The sequence below is a fragment of the Salvelinus alpinus genome, chromosome 29, assembly GCF_045679555.1.
Source record: "Salvelinus alpinus chromosome 29, SLU_Salpinus.1, whole genome shotgun sequence".
Taxonomy (NCBI): Eukaryota; Metazoa; Chordata; class Actinopteri; order Salmoniformes; family Salmonidae; genus Salvelinus; species Salvelinus alpinus.
The window spans coordinates 42023604-42044345 of NC_092114.1; the positions used below are offsets into that span (position 1 = coordinate 42023604).

General features: G+C 44.7%; 1 protein-coding gene across 1 annotated transcript in view; it reads left to right on the forward strand.

The window, feature by feature from the left end:
• The window catches only part of LOC139558751 (serine-rich adhesin for platelets-like), an 83902-nt gene that overhangs the window by 36064 nt on the left and 27096 nt on the right, over window positions 1-20742 (forward strand). Inside the window, exon 4 of the mRNA XM_071374166.1 lies at window positions 8775-10842. Coding sequence (XP_071230267.1) covers window positions 8775-10842 — 2068 coding nt within the window. The remainder of the gene's footprint in view (window positions 1-8774; window positions 10843-20742) is intronic.

The window sequence follows — 20742 nt, forward strand, 5'->3', positions numbered from 1 at the left end:
CTAGCCTCAGCTTCAATCAGGTAAATTGCACACTGTCCAACAACATCCCTGGTATGAACTAGGAAGTCCTGTCATAATCTGCCGATTAGATAATACCTCCACCTCCTCTTTATGAGATGGGAGCTCTGATGGACAGGCATGTTAATGCTAGGTGAAAGCTAAACTAAGGAATAACCCTTATCTGTCCTGAGGCAGAATATTACATGGCTATCGTATTGTGGGTGGGGTGGAAACTGGAGGTAACTCTTGACACCGCTTTCAGTGTTTACCGCAGGTCGTCCATTCCATTTCCGTCCTCTCTGTTACCGTCACCTCTGTTTCCGTCACTCACAAAGACCAAGGAATGACAGCACTGCATAGAATGACAACAGGAATGAAAACAGGTGCCCCTTACGTTAAGAGGGTTTTAAAATGTGTAAATCAGTCTTTATCTCTCCTTCCGCCCTCCTCAGCAGGTGACGATGATGGCATGTATGGTAATAACTCGGAGGCCGCCCTGGATGGGAAGGGTCAAATGTTTCCTGATGTCATCATCTGGTGCTGTCGTTGGTGCCCTCCATTCTTTGTTTACCGAATCTACTTAGATTTTCTCTAATATTCAAAACAGTTGCTTTCAAACTAGGGATTTCATGGCTAAATGAGGTAAGACAGTAAATCCGCTCATAGATTGTGTAGTTCACACATGCATATTGACACATCCAGGCCAAAGCGGGAGGTTTTAAGAATACTTTCTTAGTCGCCAACGTATTGGAGCATCTTTAATAACTGGAGATCTACAGATCTAGAATATCTGTAGTGCCAGCGAAATGAATTATCTTACGGGAACTATACACCCTGATCCCGGTATGTTGAGCTACAGTGATGGTCGTTTCACATGTCGACATGACTAAGAACCTAATGAACCCAGTGGATGGTGTTGCTCTGTCCTCTGAAGCCGTCAGCCTGTCAGGTCACATCTAAAGTTGCGCTGGCTCTCTGCGTGTAAACCTGGTACACCTGGTATCAGATGTACACATGGTACCAACCAGATGAGTTCCCAGAGCTGGCGAATGGAGCTGTGAGAATGGAGAGACCTGTGTGGAATGTGGAGGCACACAGGCAGGCCCCAATTCAAATATACTGTAGTACATTGAACAACAACAAAAACATCCACAGGTGCTGCCAGGGTACAAATACTGCCGTAGGAAAAGAAATACCCGCAGAACATTTCGCTGTTGGAATGCTGCTGAATTTCAGTAGTTAAGCCTGAGAAAATCTCTTCGTGATTGATGCACTGCTATTCAAATGTAAGAACATGCAAAGAGTGTGTGGGTGTTCGTTGTCTTCTTTAGACTGCAAAGCCCTCCTCCGCCTTACCCTTCAGACAGCATAGAGGAAAAACAAGTAAAAAAATAATAATAATAATTGTACCCAAATTTGTGATTGGAACATGATCCAAATCAAATCAGTTTATTGGTTGTGTACCCAGCTTAGCAAGTGTTATAGCAGTGCAGCAAAATGCTTCGGTTACTAACAACCTAATAATGCAGTCGAATGTAAAAAATAAAATCATTTGAATGGAAAGAAAGAAATAAGAAAAAGACGTAAGAAATCAAGAACGGTTCAACAGTCTTATGGCCTGGTGATAGAAGCTGTTTTTTAGTCTCTTGGTCTTAGCTCTGATGCACCTGGACTGTCTACGTCTGTCGGACGGGAGCAGAGTGAACAGTCCGTGGCTCGGGTGACTGAGGTCCTTAATGATCTTCTTGTCCTTCTTTTTTGACACCGGCTGCTGTACATGTCCTAAAGGGCAGGCAGCGTGGCCTGTGATGCGTTGGGCTGTCCTCGTCACCCTCTGGGGAGTCATGCGGTTGAGGACTGGAGCAGTTGCCGTACCAAGCAGTGACGTAACCCGACAGAAGGCTCTCAATAGTGCATCTGTAGAAGTCCGTGAGGGTCTTAGGGGCCAATGACAAATAGATTTCTAGCCATCTGAGGTTGTAAAGGCGCTATTGCACCTTATTCACCACGATGTCAGTTAGGTGAGACCATTTTAGGTCCTCAGTGATGTGCAGGCCGAGGAATTTGAAGCTTTTGACCCCTCCACTGTGGCCCCCTTCGAAGAGGATGGGATGTGCTCCCTCTCCTGTCTCCTGTAGTCCACAATAAGATCCTTCCTTTTTTTATCGTTGAGGGACAAATTATTTTCCTGGCACCTCGCCGCCAGCACAGGTGTGTCTGCATATGCGTGAATTTCCAATTTTTCATGTTGAAGCAGATGATTGTGAGTTTGTGTTGGTCTGACGTTTATAGGGCCTTCCTAATTTGACCTCGTTTTAGATTTGGTTCAATAAGAAATGCTAGCAGCCGTGATTGAATTCAAACGTGAGTTGATTTCGGGGTATGGTTTGATGTGGGTGTCACTTGTGTGTGTTCTCAGGTGATTTCATACATTAGCTTCAGCCGGGTGGTGTGCGACTGTGGCAAAGTTGGTTTGACTTTGGATAGCCTATCTCTGGGGATAGTTAGGGACCGTCAATAAATTACGCAATGTAAATGGGACAATATTTTCATGTTGCACATCTCATTATTTGCTTTCAATATTTGTATATTAATTTATACAACTTATAGTTGGTTTGAGGTTAATTCATTGTAATGTGGAGCAATTGACCTTTTAAAATATAGTCCCATGTATGTTGTGTAATTTACTGATGGTCCCTAACTATCCCCATAGGGATATTGAATGTCAAACCAAATTGACCATGGGCATTACGATCGGGTCGCATGCAGCTGGGCTCAGAATTGATTACTTGGGTGCTGCCAGCTGTGGGCAGGATTAAAATAAACCCAACCCACGGAAAACTGTTACGGTACCCTTCATTCCATGACATTCCATTTTTTTCTATATTGCAAATCTTAGTTTTGGACAAGACTGACTTCATGACCAAAATTATCCTATTTACATTTTGTAGTCAATTTTGACACTAGAGTAAACGTTGGACTCCGTTCGATGCCACATCAGCCATTTAAAAAAAAAACTAGAAGTTGCTTTTTAGGGGCAGTCGCTCTATACAACTTCATGTTCCAGCAGGGAGGTGCAGTGGTATGTGGTAGCTATTAAGCCCTTCTGTCTTCCCCGGGGTGCAGGTGTGGTGATGAGCTGAGTTAACTGCTGAAACGGAGGGATGGAGAAGTAGCATAGCAGGCTACCAAGACACACACCGGAGAGAAGTTGGAAATGGTTTAGGGGAAAAAACCACTGCTACAGAATGGCATTGTTGTGGTGATGTGCTGTCAAATTTTTCCGAAGTGGTAGTATGAAATGAAGGAGGAGTTGTGAGGATAGATGAACTCCATTTACTGTAGGTAAACATTGGTTGTCGGTTCACAAAAGGACTGCTGTTTAGTCTGTAAAACATAAACTCAGCAAAAAAAGAATCGTCCTCTCACTGTCAACTACGTTTATTTTCAGCAAACTTAACATATGTTCATACAAATATTTACACAAGATTCAACAACTGAGACATAAACTGAACAAGTTCCACAGACATGTGACTAACAGAAATGGAATAATGTGTCCCTGGACAAATGGGGGGTAAAAAATCAAAAGTAACAGTCAGTATCTGGTGTGGCCACCAGCTGCATTAAGTACTGCAGTGCATCTCCTCCTCATGGACTGCACCAGATTTGCCAGTTCTTGTTGTGAGATGTTACCCCACTCTTCCACCAAGGCACCTGCAAGTTCCTGGACATTTCTGGGGGGAATGGCCCTAGCCCTCACCCTCCGATCCAACAGGTCCCAGATGTGCTCAATGGGATTGAGATCCAGGCTCTTCGCTGGCCATGGCAGAAGACTGACATACCTGTCTTGCAGGAAATCACGAGCAGTATGGCAGGTGGCATTGTCATGCTGGAGGGTCATGTCAGGATGAGCCTGCAGGAAGGGTACCACATGAGGGAGGAGGGTGTCTTCCCTGTAAGGCACAGCATTGAGATTGCCTGCAATGACAACAAGCTCAGTCCGATGATGCTGTGACACACCGCCCCAGACTGTGACGGACCCGCCACCTCCAAATCGATTCCGCTCCAGAGTAACGCTCATTACTTCGACGATAAACACGAATCCGACCATCACCCCTGGTGAGACAGAACCACAACTCGTCAGTGAAGAGCACTTTTTACCAGTCTTGTCTGGTCCAGTGATGGTGGGTTTGTGCCCATAGGCGACGTTGTTGCCGGTGATGTCTGGTGAGGACCTGCCTACAACAGGCCTACAAGCCCTCAGTCCAGCCTCTCTCAGCCTATTGTGGACAGTCTGAGTACTTATGGAGGGATTGTGCATTCCTGGTGGAACTTGGGCAGTTGTTGTTGCCATCCTGTACCTGTCCCGCAGGTGTGATGTTCGGATGTACCGATCCTGTACAGGTGTTATTACACATGGTCTGCCACTGCGAGGACGATCAGCTGTCCGTCCTGTCTCCCTGTAGCGCTGTTTTTGCAGATGAGCAGGGACCCTGGGCATCTTTCTTTTGGTGTTTTTCAGAGTCAGTAGAAAAGCCTCTTTACTGTCCTAAGTTTTCATAACTGCGACCTTAATTGCCTACCGTCTGTAAGCTGTTAGTGTCTTAATGACCGTTCCACAGGTGCATGTTCATTAATTGTTCATGGTTCATTGAACAAGCATGGGAAACAGTGTTTAAACCCTTTACAATGAAGATCTGTGAAGTTATTTGAAGTTTTACGAATTATCTTTGAAATGGTCCTGAAAAAGGGCCGTTTATTTTTTTTGAGTTTAGATTGGATGCTTACGTCTGTGTTGTCACTCCACTTGTCTCTCTAGTACAGGAGTATTCAACTCTTACCCTACAAAGTCCAAAGCCTGCTGGTTTTCTGTTCTCCCTGATAATGAATTGCACAACATCTGGTGTCTGTCCCAGTTCTAAATCAGTCCCTGATTAGAAGGGGACAATGGGAAAAATGCATTGAAACTGGCTTCGAGGTCCAGAGTTGAGTTTGAGGGCTCTAGTAGTTTGCATATTGTGCACTTTATGATGAATCCGTCTAGTTGTAACTGTCCCTGGAGAGAGACCCTGCATGTTTGAACAGACCAACTACTTTTTGTTGACCGCTAAATGAAAAGGCTTCTGCGTCATCTAATCTTGAGTCAGTGACCGTGTTTACATGCACACCAATATGTCGTTATTATTTGGGATACTCAAGTATTCTATTTTTGAGTTGACGCATATAAACATTGTATCCCGGTTATGAGAAACCAGTATATGATGCCTGGGCTATGCTGATCTAAGACGATACTGTGTCATGTAAACATCTTGTTCCGTTTACTGTTGTTTTTGCGGTGTGCTCAGGCTCAGTTTCGCATATCATGGGTGTTGTGTGATGATGTTTTCATCTGATTGTCAAACAAATCACTTCAAAAAGTTGGCTACATGCGCAGTTCGATCCACCATAATAATTTAGCCTACTGTAATTAATTTACTATAATTTACTATTGGCGATCCGGTCACGTGCAGCTGTGCTTAGAATTGATGATTACTTGGGTACTGCCAGAAACAGCAGGGATTCAAACTTTAGAACCCAGTTCCTACATTTGAATATAACAATTAATTTTATCAAACAAAACTATGCTACATTTTATCTCTGGGACCCTCAGGATGACAAATCAGAGCAAGATTACTGAATGTAAGTACATTATTTACCTTCAGAGGTGAATGTATCAAACCAAGTGCCGTGATAAAGGCGTTTTGTTGTTGTGCACTCTCCTCAAACAATAGCATTGTATTTTTTCACTGTTATAGCTACTGTAAATTGGACAGTGCAGTTAGATTATCAATAATTTAAGCTTTCTGCTCATATAAGACATGTCTATGTCCTGGATTGTTGGATGTTACTGACAACGTTATTGTAGTCACATTAGCACACGTTAGCAACAACCGTCAAGGTATAGAGACGCCGATCCCGTAGAGGTTTTAAGAGATGCCGAAAGAAAGAAATCATATTTCTCCACTCCTATTCCCTAGACAGAATTAACATATATTGTATAATATCACTGCAAAAAATGCATAATTCTGCAGGATTTCATATTATATTAATCTACATTTGAAAGGTTATAGGCCTGCAGTCAGTGTCCATATTTCAGTTACTATTCAATTTAACCCATATACTTAATGAGGAATATTCTGTTTATTCATGGACACAGGGATACTCATGAGGTGGATATCAAAGGTGCATGTAAACAGCTTATTCCGAATAAGAACTTAAGCGGGATTTGAGCTACTTTCCAGAATACTGAGTACATGTAAACGTGGTCAGTGGTTCTAATGGAGCAGGGTTTCCCAAACTCGGTCCTGGGGTCCCCCATGAGTGCATGTTTTGGTTTTTGTCCTACACGGCTGATTCAAATCATCAAAGCTTGATGATGAGTTGGTTATTTGAATCAGCTGTGTAGTGCTAGTTCGTAAAAAACTGAATGTGCACCCAGGGGAGTCCCAGGACAGAGTTTGGGAAACCCCGTGTTAGAGCAGGGTTTTTTTATCCTCTCCTCTGGGACACTAATCCGTTCCATGTATTTGAACTATTCCAAGGCTGGCAAACCGGGTTCAACTTGTCAACTATTTATCAAGCCCTTGATTACCTGAATCAGGTAAGTTAGTTCAGTGCTTCTAAATCCTGGTCCTGGTGCCCCAAATGGGTGCACATTTTTTGTTTTTGCCCTAGCACTCGCACACCTGATTCAAGTCAAAGGCTTGTTGAGGAGTTGATTAGTTGAGTGCAGTGTGTGAGTGCTAGGGAAAAAACTCAAACGTGCACCCCTTTGGATCCACAGGACCAGGATTGACAAACACTGTGTTAGTTCAGGGCTACAACAAAATGGTTAGGTTTCTGGAGGGGTTTATAAACCACTGGGTTAGAGCATGGTGCTGGCAACATCAGGGTCGTAGTTTCAATTCCCACGTGGACCACATACTGAACACACGTGTCACCGTCAATGCTGACGTCTCTGTCAGTCTCTTTGGATAAAAGCATCGGTCACACTTTATTTGGATAGTCCATCTGTGGATGCTCTCGTACATGGTCATACTATCAACAAACTATCTGTTGATAAGCGACTGCTGGCTAAGGTTACGGTTAGGGTTAGAATAAGGGTTAGGGTAGGGTTGATTTTAGGGTTAGGATAAAGATTAAGGTTAGGGTTAGAATAAGGGTTAGGGTTAGGGTAAAGATTAAGGTTAGGGTTAGAATAAGGGTTAGGGTCGGGTTGATTTTAGGGTTAGGATAAAGACTAAGGTTAGGGTTAGAATAAGGGTTAGGGTAGGGTTGATTTTAGGGTTAGGATAAAGATTAAGGTTAGGGTTAGAATAAGGGTTAGGGTAGGGTTGATTTTAGGGTTAGGATAAAGACTAAGGTTAGGGTTAGGGTTAGAATAAGGGTTAGGGTCGGGTTGATTTTAGGGTTAGGATAAAGATTAGGGTTAGAATAAGGGTTAGGGTCGGGTTGATTTTAGGGTTAGGATAAAGATTAGGGTTAGAATAAGGGTTAGGGTCGGGTTGATTTTAGGGTTAGGATAAAGATTAAGGTTAGGGTTAGAATAAGGGTTAGGGTAGGGTTGATTTTAGGGATAGGATAAAGATTAAGGTTAGGGTTAGAATAAGGGTTAGGGTCGGGTTGATTTTAGGGTTAGGATTATGACTAGGGTTAGGGTTAGAATAAGGGTTAGGGTCGGGTTGATTTTAGGGTTAGGATAAAGATTAAGGTTAGGGTTAGTAGATAGTTAGTTGAAATGTTAATGACTAGTCTGTAGAGCATCTACAGATGGACTATCCAATGAAAGGGATACCGTGCTGCTAAAAGACCGTTATTAGTCATACCGACAAACATAGTAAGTATGCAACAGTGACCTATGAGGAACACATGTCTGATATCTGTGTGTTTTGATTTGACATATGAGAGAACTCCGGTCGTACGCCCAACAGGTTTGTGATTAGGTTAATCGCAACCCACTGCTATTGTTTAATCTTATGACCTTCTCCAGTGCTTCTGGAAAGCACCCACCCCTTCCGTGAAGAGTAGGTAGGGCACTTTGGTTAATGTCACTGCCGGAAAGTTCTCCCAGCGCAAAGAGCTTGAACATAACAGTAATTAGCTGTTAAATGTTATTTGACACGTGGAATAGTACTGGGATACAAAGATGACTTTACCTGTCACACTTTGTTTGGAGTTCTTTGCACATTTGGAGGTGAGGAGAAATGGTGATTCATTTCGAAGTCATTTCAACATTGCCTGATAGTTAACCTGTGACATTCAAGCTCAAACGTGATTTAACAGAGTTACATCGACAGTAGTATTACGACAGTGGGTTGGGCATGGTATCATTTGAAACCTGTTGACTTTTAAAGTAACCTTTTAGCTTTCGTCAACTCTTCATGGAACATTGCAAACACAAGCTAATCTCCGTTTAAACCACATTGTTGCAATGTGTGTAGGCCTATAGGTACCGAAAGAGTCTGTGGAGCTGTTGACATTATAGAAGTTCTGTGTGCGTTTTTTTGTGCCTCACTACGTTTTAGGAAGAAAATATAAATTGGCCCACCAGAGTGAATGCAACTGTTAAGCATGTAACCTAGCTTCTGTTAACATTTTTTACTGCATACCTAAAGTTCACCTCTATAATTTGCATAGCTCGTCTAGATAATCACCACCTCTTGACAAAACAGTCCTTAACACACTTCCATGGTTGGTCAATGACAATTATTAACATGTGTCATTCTGTCTGTTAGGTCTCTGGATGCTTCAGCTGTTCTCAGTACAGCTTTAGAAGACTCTGAGGACTCCGATTCAGAAATTCAGCAGATAGTGGCTGATCTGGAGTCAGACAGCGAGATGAAGTCATACAGTTCCACCCTCACTCTAAGACCCTCTCCCACCCACAAGGGCATAGACAAATCAAAACAGGGCTTCCGCAAAGTTTCCCTGGTCACTGACAATGACACCACAGACCACACTGAAGACAGTGTGGACTACAGTGAAAGCACTGTCAATGATCCGAATAGAACTGAAAGTGACCTAGGTCCAGTCGCACCAGAATACAAATGGAGGAACCTGTACGAGGGGGTGCAAACTACTTTCGAACCCACAGGGGAGTCCTGGCGCTCTGACTCTCAGTCAGATGAGTCAAGAGTGTCCACATACGAGGGACACTACTCCTCCCTCTCCCCCTCCCTCTCTGTGTACACACTCACTTCTCACGGGCCGCCATTCCAAGAACCTGGCTTGTCCTCCCTCTCCTCAGAGACACCCCGTTCCCCCGGCAACGGCCGCTGGTTGAGTGACAGGAGCGAAGTTCAGTTGACCCGGGAGAGTAGCGAGCCAGAGGCAGGAACAGGCAGGGGGAGTAGGAAGGAGTGGGAGGAGGAGCTAGCCACTGCACCTGCAGGACAGAGAGAGAGAGAGGTAGAGCAAGAGGGGAGGGAGGGAGAGTCCATGGCAAGGAAGATAAAGTCAGGCTGCGACTTGCAATCACTCCCAGTCTCAAACTTCTCCTCGGCGGGTCAGACCATTGACAACGTGGACTACAGCAGAGGCAGCAGTTACTCCTACTCCGGACAGTACAAGGCCACACGCGTGGATCTGCTCCCTTCCCCCTCCTCCTTGGACCCTTCCCCCTCTTCCTCTCCCGTGACCCCTGACCCGGGCTCCCCCTATAACCGCGACATAGAGAGCCTGGTGGACACCCTGAAGAGCATGAACCCTAACCTTCCCCAGAGGCAGAGGAGGCTGCGTGGGACCACCGCCCCCTCCATCATCTCCTCCCTGCCCTCCATCGAGGAGGACACCCCCAGCTCAAGCCCCACCAATACCAAATCTCCCCAGGTGCCACCTGGGTCTCTGCTGGAGGGCCCCAACAGCCGCTACAACCTGCCCGCAGACCTTGGCCTCAACTGGAGTGCCCCCAAGGAGATGCATTCCCCTCTGGAGTTGATGAAGCTCCAACAGCAGCTCCAACAGCAGCAGCAACAGGAGCAGCAGGCTGGAGACCACCATTGGAACCGTGGAGGTCTCAACCTCCCACTCCGAGCCTCGGCTCTTAGCAGCATCGTCATGAGGAAGAGCTCCTTGGGCAGTGACTCTTCCCCAGAGCACTCGCCGTCCCCTCTGCTAAACGGAGGGAGCAGCAACCAGTCTCCAAACCCCTCGCGCCTGGACAGGTCCCTCCTCTACTCCAGCTATCGTTCAGCATCGATTGATCAACCACAGGAGAACGGCAAGGCCCATAGCCCAGGCCAGCGGCCCTCTCTGTTCCGTACGGGCTCCCTAACGGACATAGGGCCTAACCAGGACCACATGAGCTCAGGGCCTGGTATGGGCATGGCTGGTGGGCCTGGTAGCGGACTTGGATTTGAATCTGGAGTTGGAACCCAAACTGGAACAGGAACTGACCCTTCAACCCACTTCCGCTACGACCGTTTCTCCTCCCGGATGTCTGACTCCTTAACCGGAAACAACACAGACACCAACTCTCGAATGAGCAGGCCCCCTCCTCTCCCTAGCTTCACCTCTACCCGAGAAGGCCTTCTCAGTCCCACAAGCTCATCTCTGGACATCCACAGGTCTTTCGCCAATGCTAATGAGTCCGCATTAAAGCTCAGCCCGGGGCTGGGTGGTATGGGTTCCAATGGCAACGTGGGCTCTGTGGGCTCTATTGGTCTGGGTCTGCAGAGGAGCTTCAGTAACGAAGGCCTGAACTCACCACTGTTCAACATGGGCTCGCCCCATGGAGGGTCTCACTTCAGTCCAGAGGCTGAGAAGAACCTGGTGCCCAAGTACAGGGCTTTCCCTGACGCCTATGTGAGTACTGACCTGGGGGTTTCTTTTTAGCATTGATTTAGATGGAAGGTTTGAGAAGGGAGGATATTTCAGCAAGAGATTGCGTGAATACTCGGATCATGGGGATGGTAAAAGGGGTGTGATGTGAGTCATGGAAAAGACTAATGGGACAGGGTCTAGAGTGAGGGAAATGGAGGCATTTACTAGGACTGCAATTAGATTGTATTTGTCTGGGACATGTGTTTCAGCATTGGCTTCATTCATTTTTTAAATAATGCTTAGCGAGAGTTTGTGGGAACACAAGTGTGAGAGGAAAAGAATACAGAAGGAGGGGAAATGGAATTCAGCCTAAGTATGCAGGATGTAAATGTTTTAGACGCCTACTAAGCATTTGAGCATTAGTTCTGAAATACAGATGCGTTTCGATTTTTTTTAACCTTTCACTGAATGAGTTCCACCACAGTGATGCCGATGCCCTTGCTGAACGAAAGGGTGTGTGAGAGAGCAGTGAAATGTGTCTAGGGTGACGATCCATGGCCATATACATTAGATCAGTTTACAGTATGTACGATATCTGTTCTCCCCTCTCATGTAGCTAGCTCTTCCCATCCGCATTCTCTCTTGTCATAATACACATTTTCAAGTCTCTAATAAATACAGTAGTACACGAGAATACAGGTGACACTAAAAGAGGGAGGTGATTTCATAAGAAGTTTTAGAAATAAAGAAGTAACTCATTGTGTGGCGAGGGTTGCTGTGGTTACAAGGGGAGTGGGTTAAGCCAATGTTTTGCAGTGTGCCTCTGATGACAATAGCTTTCAGGACGGGTCCAGGCATGCACGACATGAACGCACATGCATGTGTGAGCGCACACACAATCATTCACTCTATGGTCCTCAAGGCTTGGATCGCATGCTAAACTCATTCAACACAGTCTCACACTCCAAAAAGTATTTTGGCAGATTTTGTGTGTTTTGTGCGTTTCTGTGAAGCTTAATTCGTGTGAAAAGACACACATTTTTGTGCGATTTAATTTACAGGTAAAATACATTTTTTGGGGGGCACATTTTGGGAACAATCTTTTGAAAGTTATTAGAGTGCCCATTGCAATGTTGTTCTACACTGCCTTATTTTAAACAAACCAATATTGTTATTCAACCAGGTTGTCACCCGAAATAATTATAACATAATAGTAGCCTTACACAGTTTTTTTATTTATTAATGCAAATACTGTTTTTTATGCTTGTTTTCGCTTAATACTTTGGGATGCTGGTGCACTTGTAGTCAGAAAGCCCTTATTTTCGTGTAGGCAACACGATTTTCTTGATAATGTGTTTCATATTTCGGGGAGCCTACATTACACTATTTTTTTCATAATGCATTTAATACAAGGATCCACTTTTTCATGTACATTATACAATTTCATTCATAATGATTGGGGATACATTTTTATGATGGGAAATTATAATACACACCATAATACACACAAGCGCACACAAACACTTGCACACTTATACACACACTCACTTTCTTTGTACTCATGTTATAGCCAACTCTTGTCTTGGCTGTGCCAATTGTGTGCCACCCTATGGGACTCCCAATCACAGCTAGATGTGATGCAGCCCGTATTTGAACCAGGGACTGCAGTGACGCCTCTTGCACTGAGATGCAGTGCCTTAGACCGCTGTGCCACTCAGGCGGGCATATGGGTGATATTGGTGATCCACACGGGCATATGGGTGATCCACACCCATCTGATGTGGATCATTGTCAGGTTATAAGATGTATAAGCTTCAGTAACAAAAGAACACCATGTTTGTGATAACACTTTAAACAGGTAGTTTGTCAATGTGTAGAACGTGTTTGTTTTGGGTCCACACTGGTAAGTTAACTTATGTAAATGTCTAGTCACAGAGGATTTTCTTCTGAATCACTGGTCAGAGCATAGCACTTTCCATTCATCTTCAGGCAACTTTGATGTAAAAAAAAATCACACCAGTAGTAAGTATGTCTATCCATCACGTCCATTGATGCTTACCCATTGTCCACTAGATATATCAATGTAATTACACCCAACACAATGTTGAAAAACAGAATGCTTCCCACCACTAGATCACATAACTAGACGTGAGCTGGACGTGATCCCAACGCTGCCACCAATGTAGCGTAAGAAAGTGAAAGCTGCAACAGGAACTCTAACCAGGGCTCATGTGTGGCAGGGGAATTTAAACCGAACATGTCTTTTTTTGCAGGTCTTCTGTTTCCCCACATTTATCGATCGATTAATTAATTTCCCATCATGAAAATGTTTCCCCATTCCACGATCAAATACCTTCATTGATTGATACCACACAAAAAAAGACAAATACAATTTTTTACTGCAATCTGTCAACCGACATAGCACCAGTATCCGAAAGTATTAAACAAAAACAAGCATTGGCAACCATCTAAATAAAAATAATGTAAGGATACTATTATATTATAAGTATTTCACTGACAACTTGGTTGATTAACAATATTGGGTTGTTAATTAACACATTTATATTTTGGGGGGTATTGTTTTGTATATAAAGTCAGAAGTTTACATACACCTTAGCCAAATACATTTCAACTCAGTTTTTCACATTTCCTGACATTTAATCCTAGTAAAGATTCCCTGTCTTTAAGAATGTAAAATGTCAAAATAATAGTAGAGAGAATGATTAATTTCAGCTTTTATTTCTTTCATCACATTCCCAGTGGGTCAGAAGTTTACACACACTCAATTAGTATATGGTAGCATTGCCTTTAAATTGTTTAACTTGGGTCAAATGCTTTGGGTAGCCTTCCACATGCTTCCCAAGATAAGTTGGGTGAATTTTGGCCCATTCCTCCTGATAGAACTGGTGTAATTGAGTCAGGTTTGTAGGCCTCCTTGCTCGCACATGCTTTTTCAGTTCTGCCCACAAATGTTCTATTGGATTGAGGTCAGGGCTTTGTGATGGCCATTCCAATACCTTGACTTTGTTGTCCTTAAGCCATTTTGCCACTACTTTGGAAGTATGCTTGGGGTCATTGTCCATTTGGAAGACCCATTTGCAACCAAGCTTTAACTTCCTGACTCTTTTCTTAAGATGTTGCTTCAATATATCCACATAATTTTCCTGCCTCGTGATGCCATCTATTTTGTGAAGTGCACCAGTCCCTCCTGCAGCAAAGCACCCCCACAACATGATGCTGCCTCCCCCGTGCTTCACGATTGGGATGGTGATCTTTGGCTTGCAAGCCACCCCCTTTTTCCTCCAAACATAATGATGGTCATTATGGCCAAACAGGTCTATTTTTGGACATTTCTCCAAGGACATTTCTCCAAAAAGTACGATCTTTGTCCCCATGTGCAGTTTCAAACCGTAGTCTGTTTTTTTTTATGGTGGTTTTTGAGCAGTGGCTTCTTCCTTGCTGAGCAGCCTTTCAGATTATGTCGATATAGGACTCATTTTACTGTGGATATAGATACTTTTGTACCTGTATCCTCCAGCATCTTCACAAGGTCCTTTGCTGTGGTTCTGGGATTGATTTGCAATTTTCTCACCAAAGTACATTCATCTCTAGAAGACTCCTTCCTGAGCGGTATGACGGCTACGTGGTCCCATGGTATTTATTACATTTACATTTAAGTCATTTAGCAGACGCTCTTATCCAGAGCGACTTACAAATTGGTGCATTCACCTTATGATATCCAGTGGAACAACCACTTTACAATAGTGCATCTAACTCTTTTAAGGGGGGGGGGGGGTTAGAAGGATTACTTTATCCTATCCTAGGTATTCCTTAAAGAGGTGGGGTTTCAGGTGTCTCCGGAAGGTGGTGATTGACTCCGCTGACCTGGCGTCGTGAGGGAGTTTGTTCCACCATTGGGGTGCCAGAGCAGCGAACAGTTTTGACTGGGCTGAGCGGGAACTGTACTTCCTCAGAGGTAGGGAGGCGAGCAGGCCAGAGGTGGATGAACGCAGTGCCCTTGTTTGGGTGTAGGGCCTGATCAGAGCCTGAAGGTACGGGGGTGCCGTTCCCCTCACAGCTCCGTAGGCAAGCACCATGGTCTTGTAGCGGATGCGAGCTTCAACTGGAAGCCAGTGGAGAGAGCGGAGGAGCGGGGTGACGTGAGAGAACTTGGGAAAGTTGAACACCAGACGGGCTGCGGCGTTCTGGATGAGTTGTAGGGGTTTAATGGCACAGGCAGGGAGCCCAGCCAACAGCGAGTTGCAGTAATCCAGACGGGAGATGACAAGTGCCTGGATTAGGACCTGCGCCGCTTCCTGCGTGAGGCAGGGTCGTACTCTGCGAATGTTGTAGAGCATGAACCTACAGGAACGGGTCACCGCCTTGATGTTAGTTGAGAACGACAGGGTGTTGTCCAGGATCACGCCAAGGTTCTTAGCACTCTGGGAGGAGGACACAATGGAGTTGTCAACCGTGATGGCGAGATCATGGAACGGGCAGTCCTTCCCCGGGAGGAAGAGCAGCTCCGTCTTGCCGAGGTTCAGCTTGAGGTGGTGATCCGTCATCCACACTGATATGTCTGCCAGACATGCAGAGATGCGATTCACCACCTGGTTATCAGAGGGGGGAAAGGAGAAGATTAATTGTGTGTCGTCTGCATAGCAATGATAGGAGAGACCATGTGAGGATATGACAGAGCCAAGTGACTTGGTGTATAGCGAGAATAGGAGAGGGCCTAGAACAGAGCCCTGGGGGACACCAGTGGTGAGAGCACATGGTGCGGAGACAGATTCTCGCCACGCCACCTGGTAGGAGCGACCTGTCAGGTAGGATGCAATCCAAGCGTGGGCCGCGCCGGAGATGCCCAGCTCGGAGAGGGTGGAGAGGAGGATCTGATGGTTCACAGTATCAAAGGCAGCCGATAGGTCTAGAAGGATGAGAGCAGAGGAGAGAGAGTTAGCTTTAGCAGTGCGGAGCGCCTCCGTGACACAGAGAAGAGCAGTCTCAGTTGAATGACTAGTCTTGAAACCTGACTGATTTGGATCAAGAAGGTCATTCTGAGAGAGATAGCAGGAGAGCTGGCCAAGGACGGCACGTTCAAGAGTTTTGGAGAGAAAAGAAAGAAGGGATACTGGTCTGTAGTTGTTGACATCGGAGGGATCGAGTGTAGGTTTTTTCAGAAGGGGTGCAACTCTCGCTCTCTTGAAGACGGAAGGGACGTAGCCAGCGGTCAAGGATGAGTTGATGAGCGAGGTGAGGTAAGGGAGAAGGTCTCCGGAAATGGTCTGGAGAAGAGAGGAGGGGATAGGGTCAAGCGGGCAGGTTGTTGGGCGGCCGGCCGTCACAAGACGCGAGATTTCATCTGGAGAGAGAGGGGAGAAAGAGGTCAAAGCACAGGGTAGGGCAGTGTGAGCAGAACCAGCGGTGTCGTTTGACTTAGCAAACGAGGATCGGATGTCGTCGACCTTCTTTTCAAAATGGTTGACAAAGTCATCAGCAGAGAGGGAGGAGGGGGGAGGAGGGGGAGGAGGATTCAGGAGGGAGGAGAAGGTGGCAAAGAGCTTCCTAGGGTTAGAGGCAGATGCTTGGAATTTAGAGTGGTAGAAATTGGCTTTAGCAGCAGAGACAGAAGAGGAGAATGTAGAGAGGAGGGAGTGAAAGGATGCCAGGTCCGCAGGGAGGCGAGTTTTCCTCCATTTCCGCTCGGCTGCCCGGAGCCCTGTTCTATTTATACTTGCGTACTGTTGTTTGTACAGATGAACGTGGTACCTTTAGGCATTTGGAAATTGCTCCCAAGGATGAACCAGACGTGTGAAGGTCTACAATAATTTTTCTTGGCTGATTTCTTTTGATTTTCCCATGATGTCAAGCAAAGAGGCACTGAGTTTGAAGGTAGGCCTTGAAATACATCCACAGGTACACCTCCAATTGACTCAAATTATGTCAATTAGCCTATCAGAAGCTTCTAGAACCATGACATAATTTTCTGGAATTTTCCAAGCTGTTTAAAGGCACAGTCAACTTAGTGTATGTAAACTTCTGACCCACTGGAATTGTGATACAGTGAATTATAAGTGAAATAATCTCTGTCAACAATGGTTGGAAAAATTACTTGTGTCATGCACAAAGTTGATGTCCTAACCGACTTGCCAAAACTATAGTTTGTTAACAAGAAATTTGTGGAGTGGTTGAAAAATGAGTTTTAATGACTCCAACCTAAGTGTATGTAAACGTCCGACTTCAACTGTGTATATTTTATTTTTTTAACTTTTACCCTTTTTTCTCCCCAATTTCGTGGTGTCCAATTGATAGTTACAGTATTGTCTCGTCGCTGCAACTCCCATACGGACTCGGGAGAGGCGAAGGTCGAGAACCATGCATCCCCCGAAACACAACCCAACCAACCCAACTGCTTCTTGACACAATGCCCACTTAACCCGGAAGCCAGCCACACCAATGTGTCGGAGGAAACACCGTGCACCTGGCGACCGTGTCAGCATGCACTGCACCCTGCCCGCAACAGGAGTTGCTAGTGCGCGATGGGACAAGGACATCCCTGCCGGCCAAACCCTCCCCTAACCCAGACGACGCTGGGCCAATTGTGCGCCGCCCCATGTGTCTCCCGGTCGCGGCCGGCTACGACAGAGCCTGGATCGAACCCAGAATCTCTAGTGGCACAGCTACATAGCACTGCGATGCAGTGTCTTAGACCACTGCGCCACTCGGGGGGCCCATGTTTGTTTTTTTACATAAATAAATGTGGGACACAAAAAAAGGCAGTGTAGAACATCTTTGCCCAAAATGCATTGCTCCAATAACTTTCAAAAGATTTTTCCAAAGTTTGCCCCCCAAAAATCTAGTCGCACAAGGTGTATTTTTCTACTAATTAAGTATCACAAAAATGTGTGTATTTTCACACAAATTAAGCCACACAAAAATGCAAGAAATCTGCTGAAATACTTTTTGTACACATTTGCACGAATTGAGTGTGAGATTGTGTTAACTCGTTATATAAAACTCCACCGGAGTTCTTTCAGTTTTCCAGCCTCTTCTACAGAACTGTGAAACTGGCACATAAATGGTTTCACAATCAGACATTATGTTTTATTTTTACAGTTTACATATACCGTTTATGCCACATAAATGTCACACCACAAGATGCATCCTCGATGGGAAATACATTTACATTTTAGCCATTTAGGATTTTTCCTCAGTAAAGTAGCCAATAGCATATTCATGCTAGTAAGTGGGGGAAAAAGTCAAGTGCGAGTGTTAGTTCACGAAAAGGGGGTGGTTGCTGTGGGACTATTTAAGATACTCTTTGAAGAGTTCGGGTTTCAGACGATTTCGGAAGATACAGATGCCATACAGTATACATTTGAGCTTTATCCGACTGCATTCTACTGAGATGTTGGCGCTTGTCCTATGCAAACTGTAGGGTGTTTTGCAGAGTTGGCACATTGCATGTGTGCCTTCTTTGTTTTCCGGTCCGGATATCTAGTTGCCTTGCCTCCTGTCAGGGCCACAGGTAAAGCTCATGTTGCTTTGTGTCACTGAGACTATTATTGACCCTGTTGAACCATGTGATTAGGCTCCTCAATGGAACTGGCTGTCTGACCTCAAATGTGTAGGCCGAAACCTAATATAAATCAGAATATGAGATCCACAACCCGAAAATGAGATCCCCCATGGGTGAGATTTTTTTTTAAATTTATTGTATTTAACCAGGCAGGTCAATTAAGAGCAAATTACTATTTACAATGGCAACCTGGCTCAAGTTTTTTGAGCAAATCTCCCATTGACATCAATACATGATTTATGTAAGCGTTTCTGTGCATGCCTAGATCTCAGGTAAGATCTCAGGTAAGGATTCAGCCAGAAGTCACAAGGGCAGTTCAGTTACCTATAATGTTAGTGGCTCTCTGACCCAAATGCTATGTCACTAGGACAGGTAAAGTAAGTGGCTTGTTATCAAGTGGGTGTTGCCAGGCGAGTGTTTGGGGAACATTTGTTTCACCACCCTCTGTTGGCTTTTACAGCCTCATCCTGCTTTCCCTCTGCCAACAGAGAGGAGAATTGAGGGAGAGATGGAGAGAGACAGCGATGGACATGGACATGGAGAATGAGATAGTAAAAGAGAGACAGAGGGATGGAGAGATGAAGAAAAGAGAATAGGGATGGGAGAGTGTACGAGAGAGAGTCCAACACGCAAAGACAGACCTATCAAAACACAATGGTTGGAGTTTCTGGGGAATTGTAATACTCAGGGGCAGGGTTTTAGAAGTGTGGGAAGTGGGGGGGGCCCACAGTTTAAGTGATTAATAAGACTGAACTAGATCAAAGGTAGTTCAATAATAAATATTGTGTTGCACCTAAAACCAATAACCTAACAAATGAACAACTCGTGAAACAACTCTTTATTAAGACATCCTCTATGCCTGCACGCCAGACCCCCACCAGTCTCGTCAATAACTCAACTCTCTCCCAACACAATTTCCTTCCCGGTTCCCACCTACAATTGTTGTAATTCCCAGGGGAAAGGTTTGGTAAGAACAACAAAACACATAACACTGCACATACACATTAACACACAGAAACAGCACCTCCTCCATATAATTACTCTCATAGGCCGAATAGTATTGTAGAGCTCTTTTTTACTTTTACACCAAATATAGCTGGGTCACCCTGTCCTGTCCCGAGGGGTCCACCACCCTGCAGCACCACAACACACCCCACTCAGCTTTAAGGTCTTAGTGAAACATTCACTTATTGGTTTTGGGTGTGTTAGGCCAAGGCCGGAGTGACAACCCACTGGACGGCAGACCACCAGGGCCAGGACTGAGCAGCCAAGCAGCTAGGGATTGCCTAAATAGGTATCTCCCCTGACGTGGGCATGTTTTCAATACAGACTTCTTTACTCATACTGTACTCCATACAAGGCATCCAGACCTTATGAAAGTTTCCCAGTAAAACCTCAGTCTTGTAATAAATCAAATCTAGTGATACATAACTTGACATTGTGCGATGGTAACCAACCTTCCAATGAATGGCAATGCATTTCTTAGCCACTATAAATGCTAGGTTACACAGCTTCTTCAGATAACAGTCTCCAGTATCAACATTTCCATGCAAACAAAAACAGGGAGAAGGGAGAATCTGTAGACATGCAGAGATAAAAGAACGTACTCTTTGCCAGAATTCAGCCAGCCTTCACAAGACCATAACAAATGCAAATACAATATGTCCCCTTTGGTGTTGTACAGCTCCAGCAGAGGACTGACATTTCTGAGTGCATGTTATTCCGTTTCACTGGCATATAGTTTGTTCTATGGATGGTGTTAAACTGCAGTAATTTATGACTGAGATGATATGAACATGACTGGGCATTCGAACATACAGTATTTTTATCCATTCATCATCATCAATAGCTTCTACCAGGTCTTCCTCACATTTGTGTTTGACATGTTTTGTGTAGTCGGGAAACGCCTCTATCAACCCTTGATACATTTTGGTTTGTCAGACTGCCTTAATATAGCATCTTAATATAGCATAGGCTTGTCCACTGTTTGCTGCACAGAGAGAAGAATTTGTATTATTTTGAACATGGTAGAATAATAGTGAAGACATCAAAACTATGAAATAACACATATGGAATCATGTGGTAATCAAAAAAGGGTGGCTACTTTGAAGAATCTAAAATATATTGCGCTTTTTTGGTTACTACGTGATTCCATATGTGTTATTTCATAGTTTTGATGTCTTCAATATTATTCTACCATGTAGAAAATAGTAAAACTTAAGTAAAAACCCTGACATGTGTAGGTGTGTCCAAACATTTGACTGGAACTGTATATAGTTTAGCTTTACGGGTTGCCACTGGCCTAGTAATACAGATATCCTAATATAAGAGCCATGTGAGAATCTCTGATAATTGAAACTATG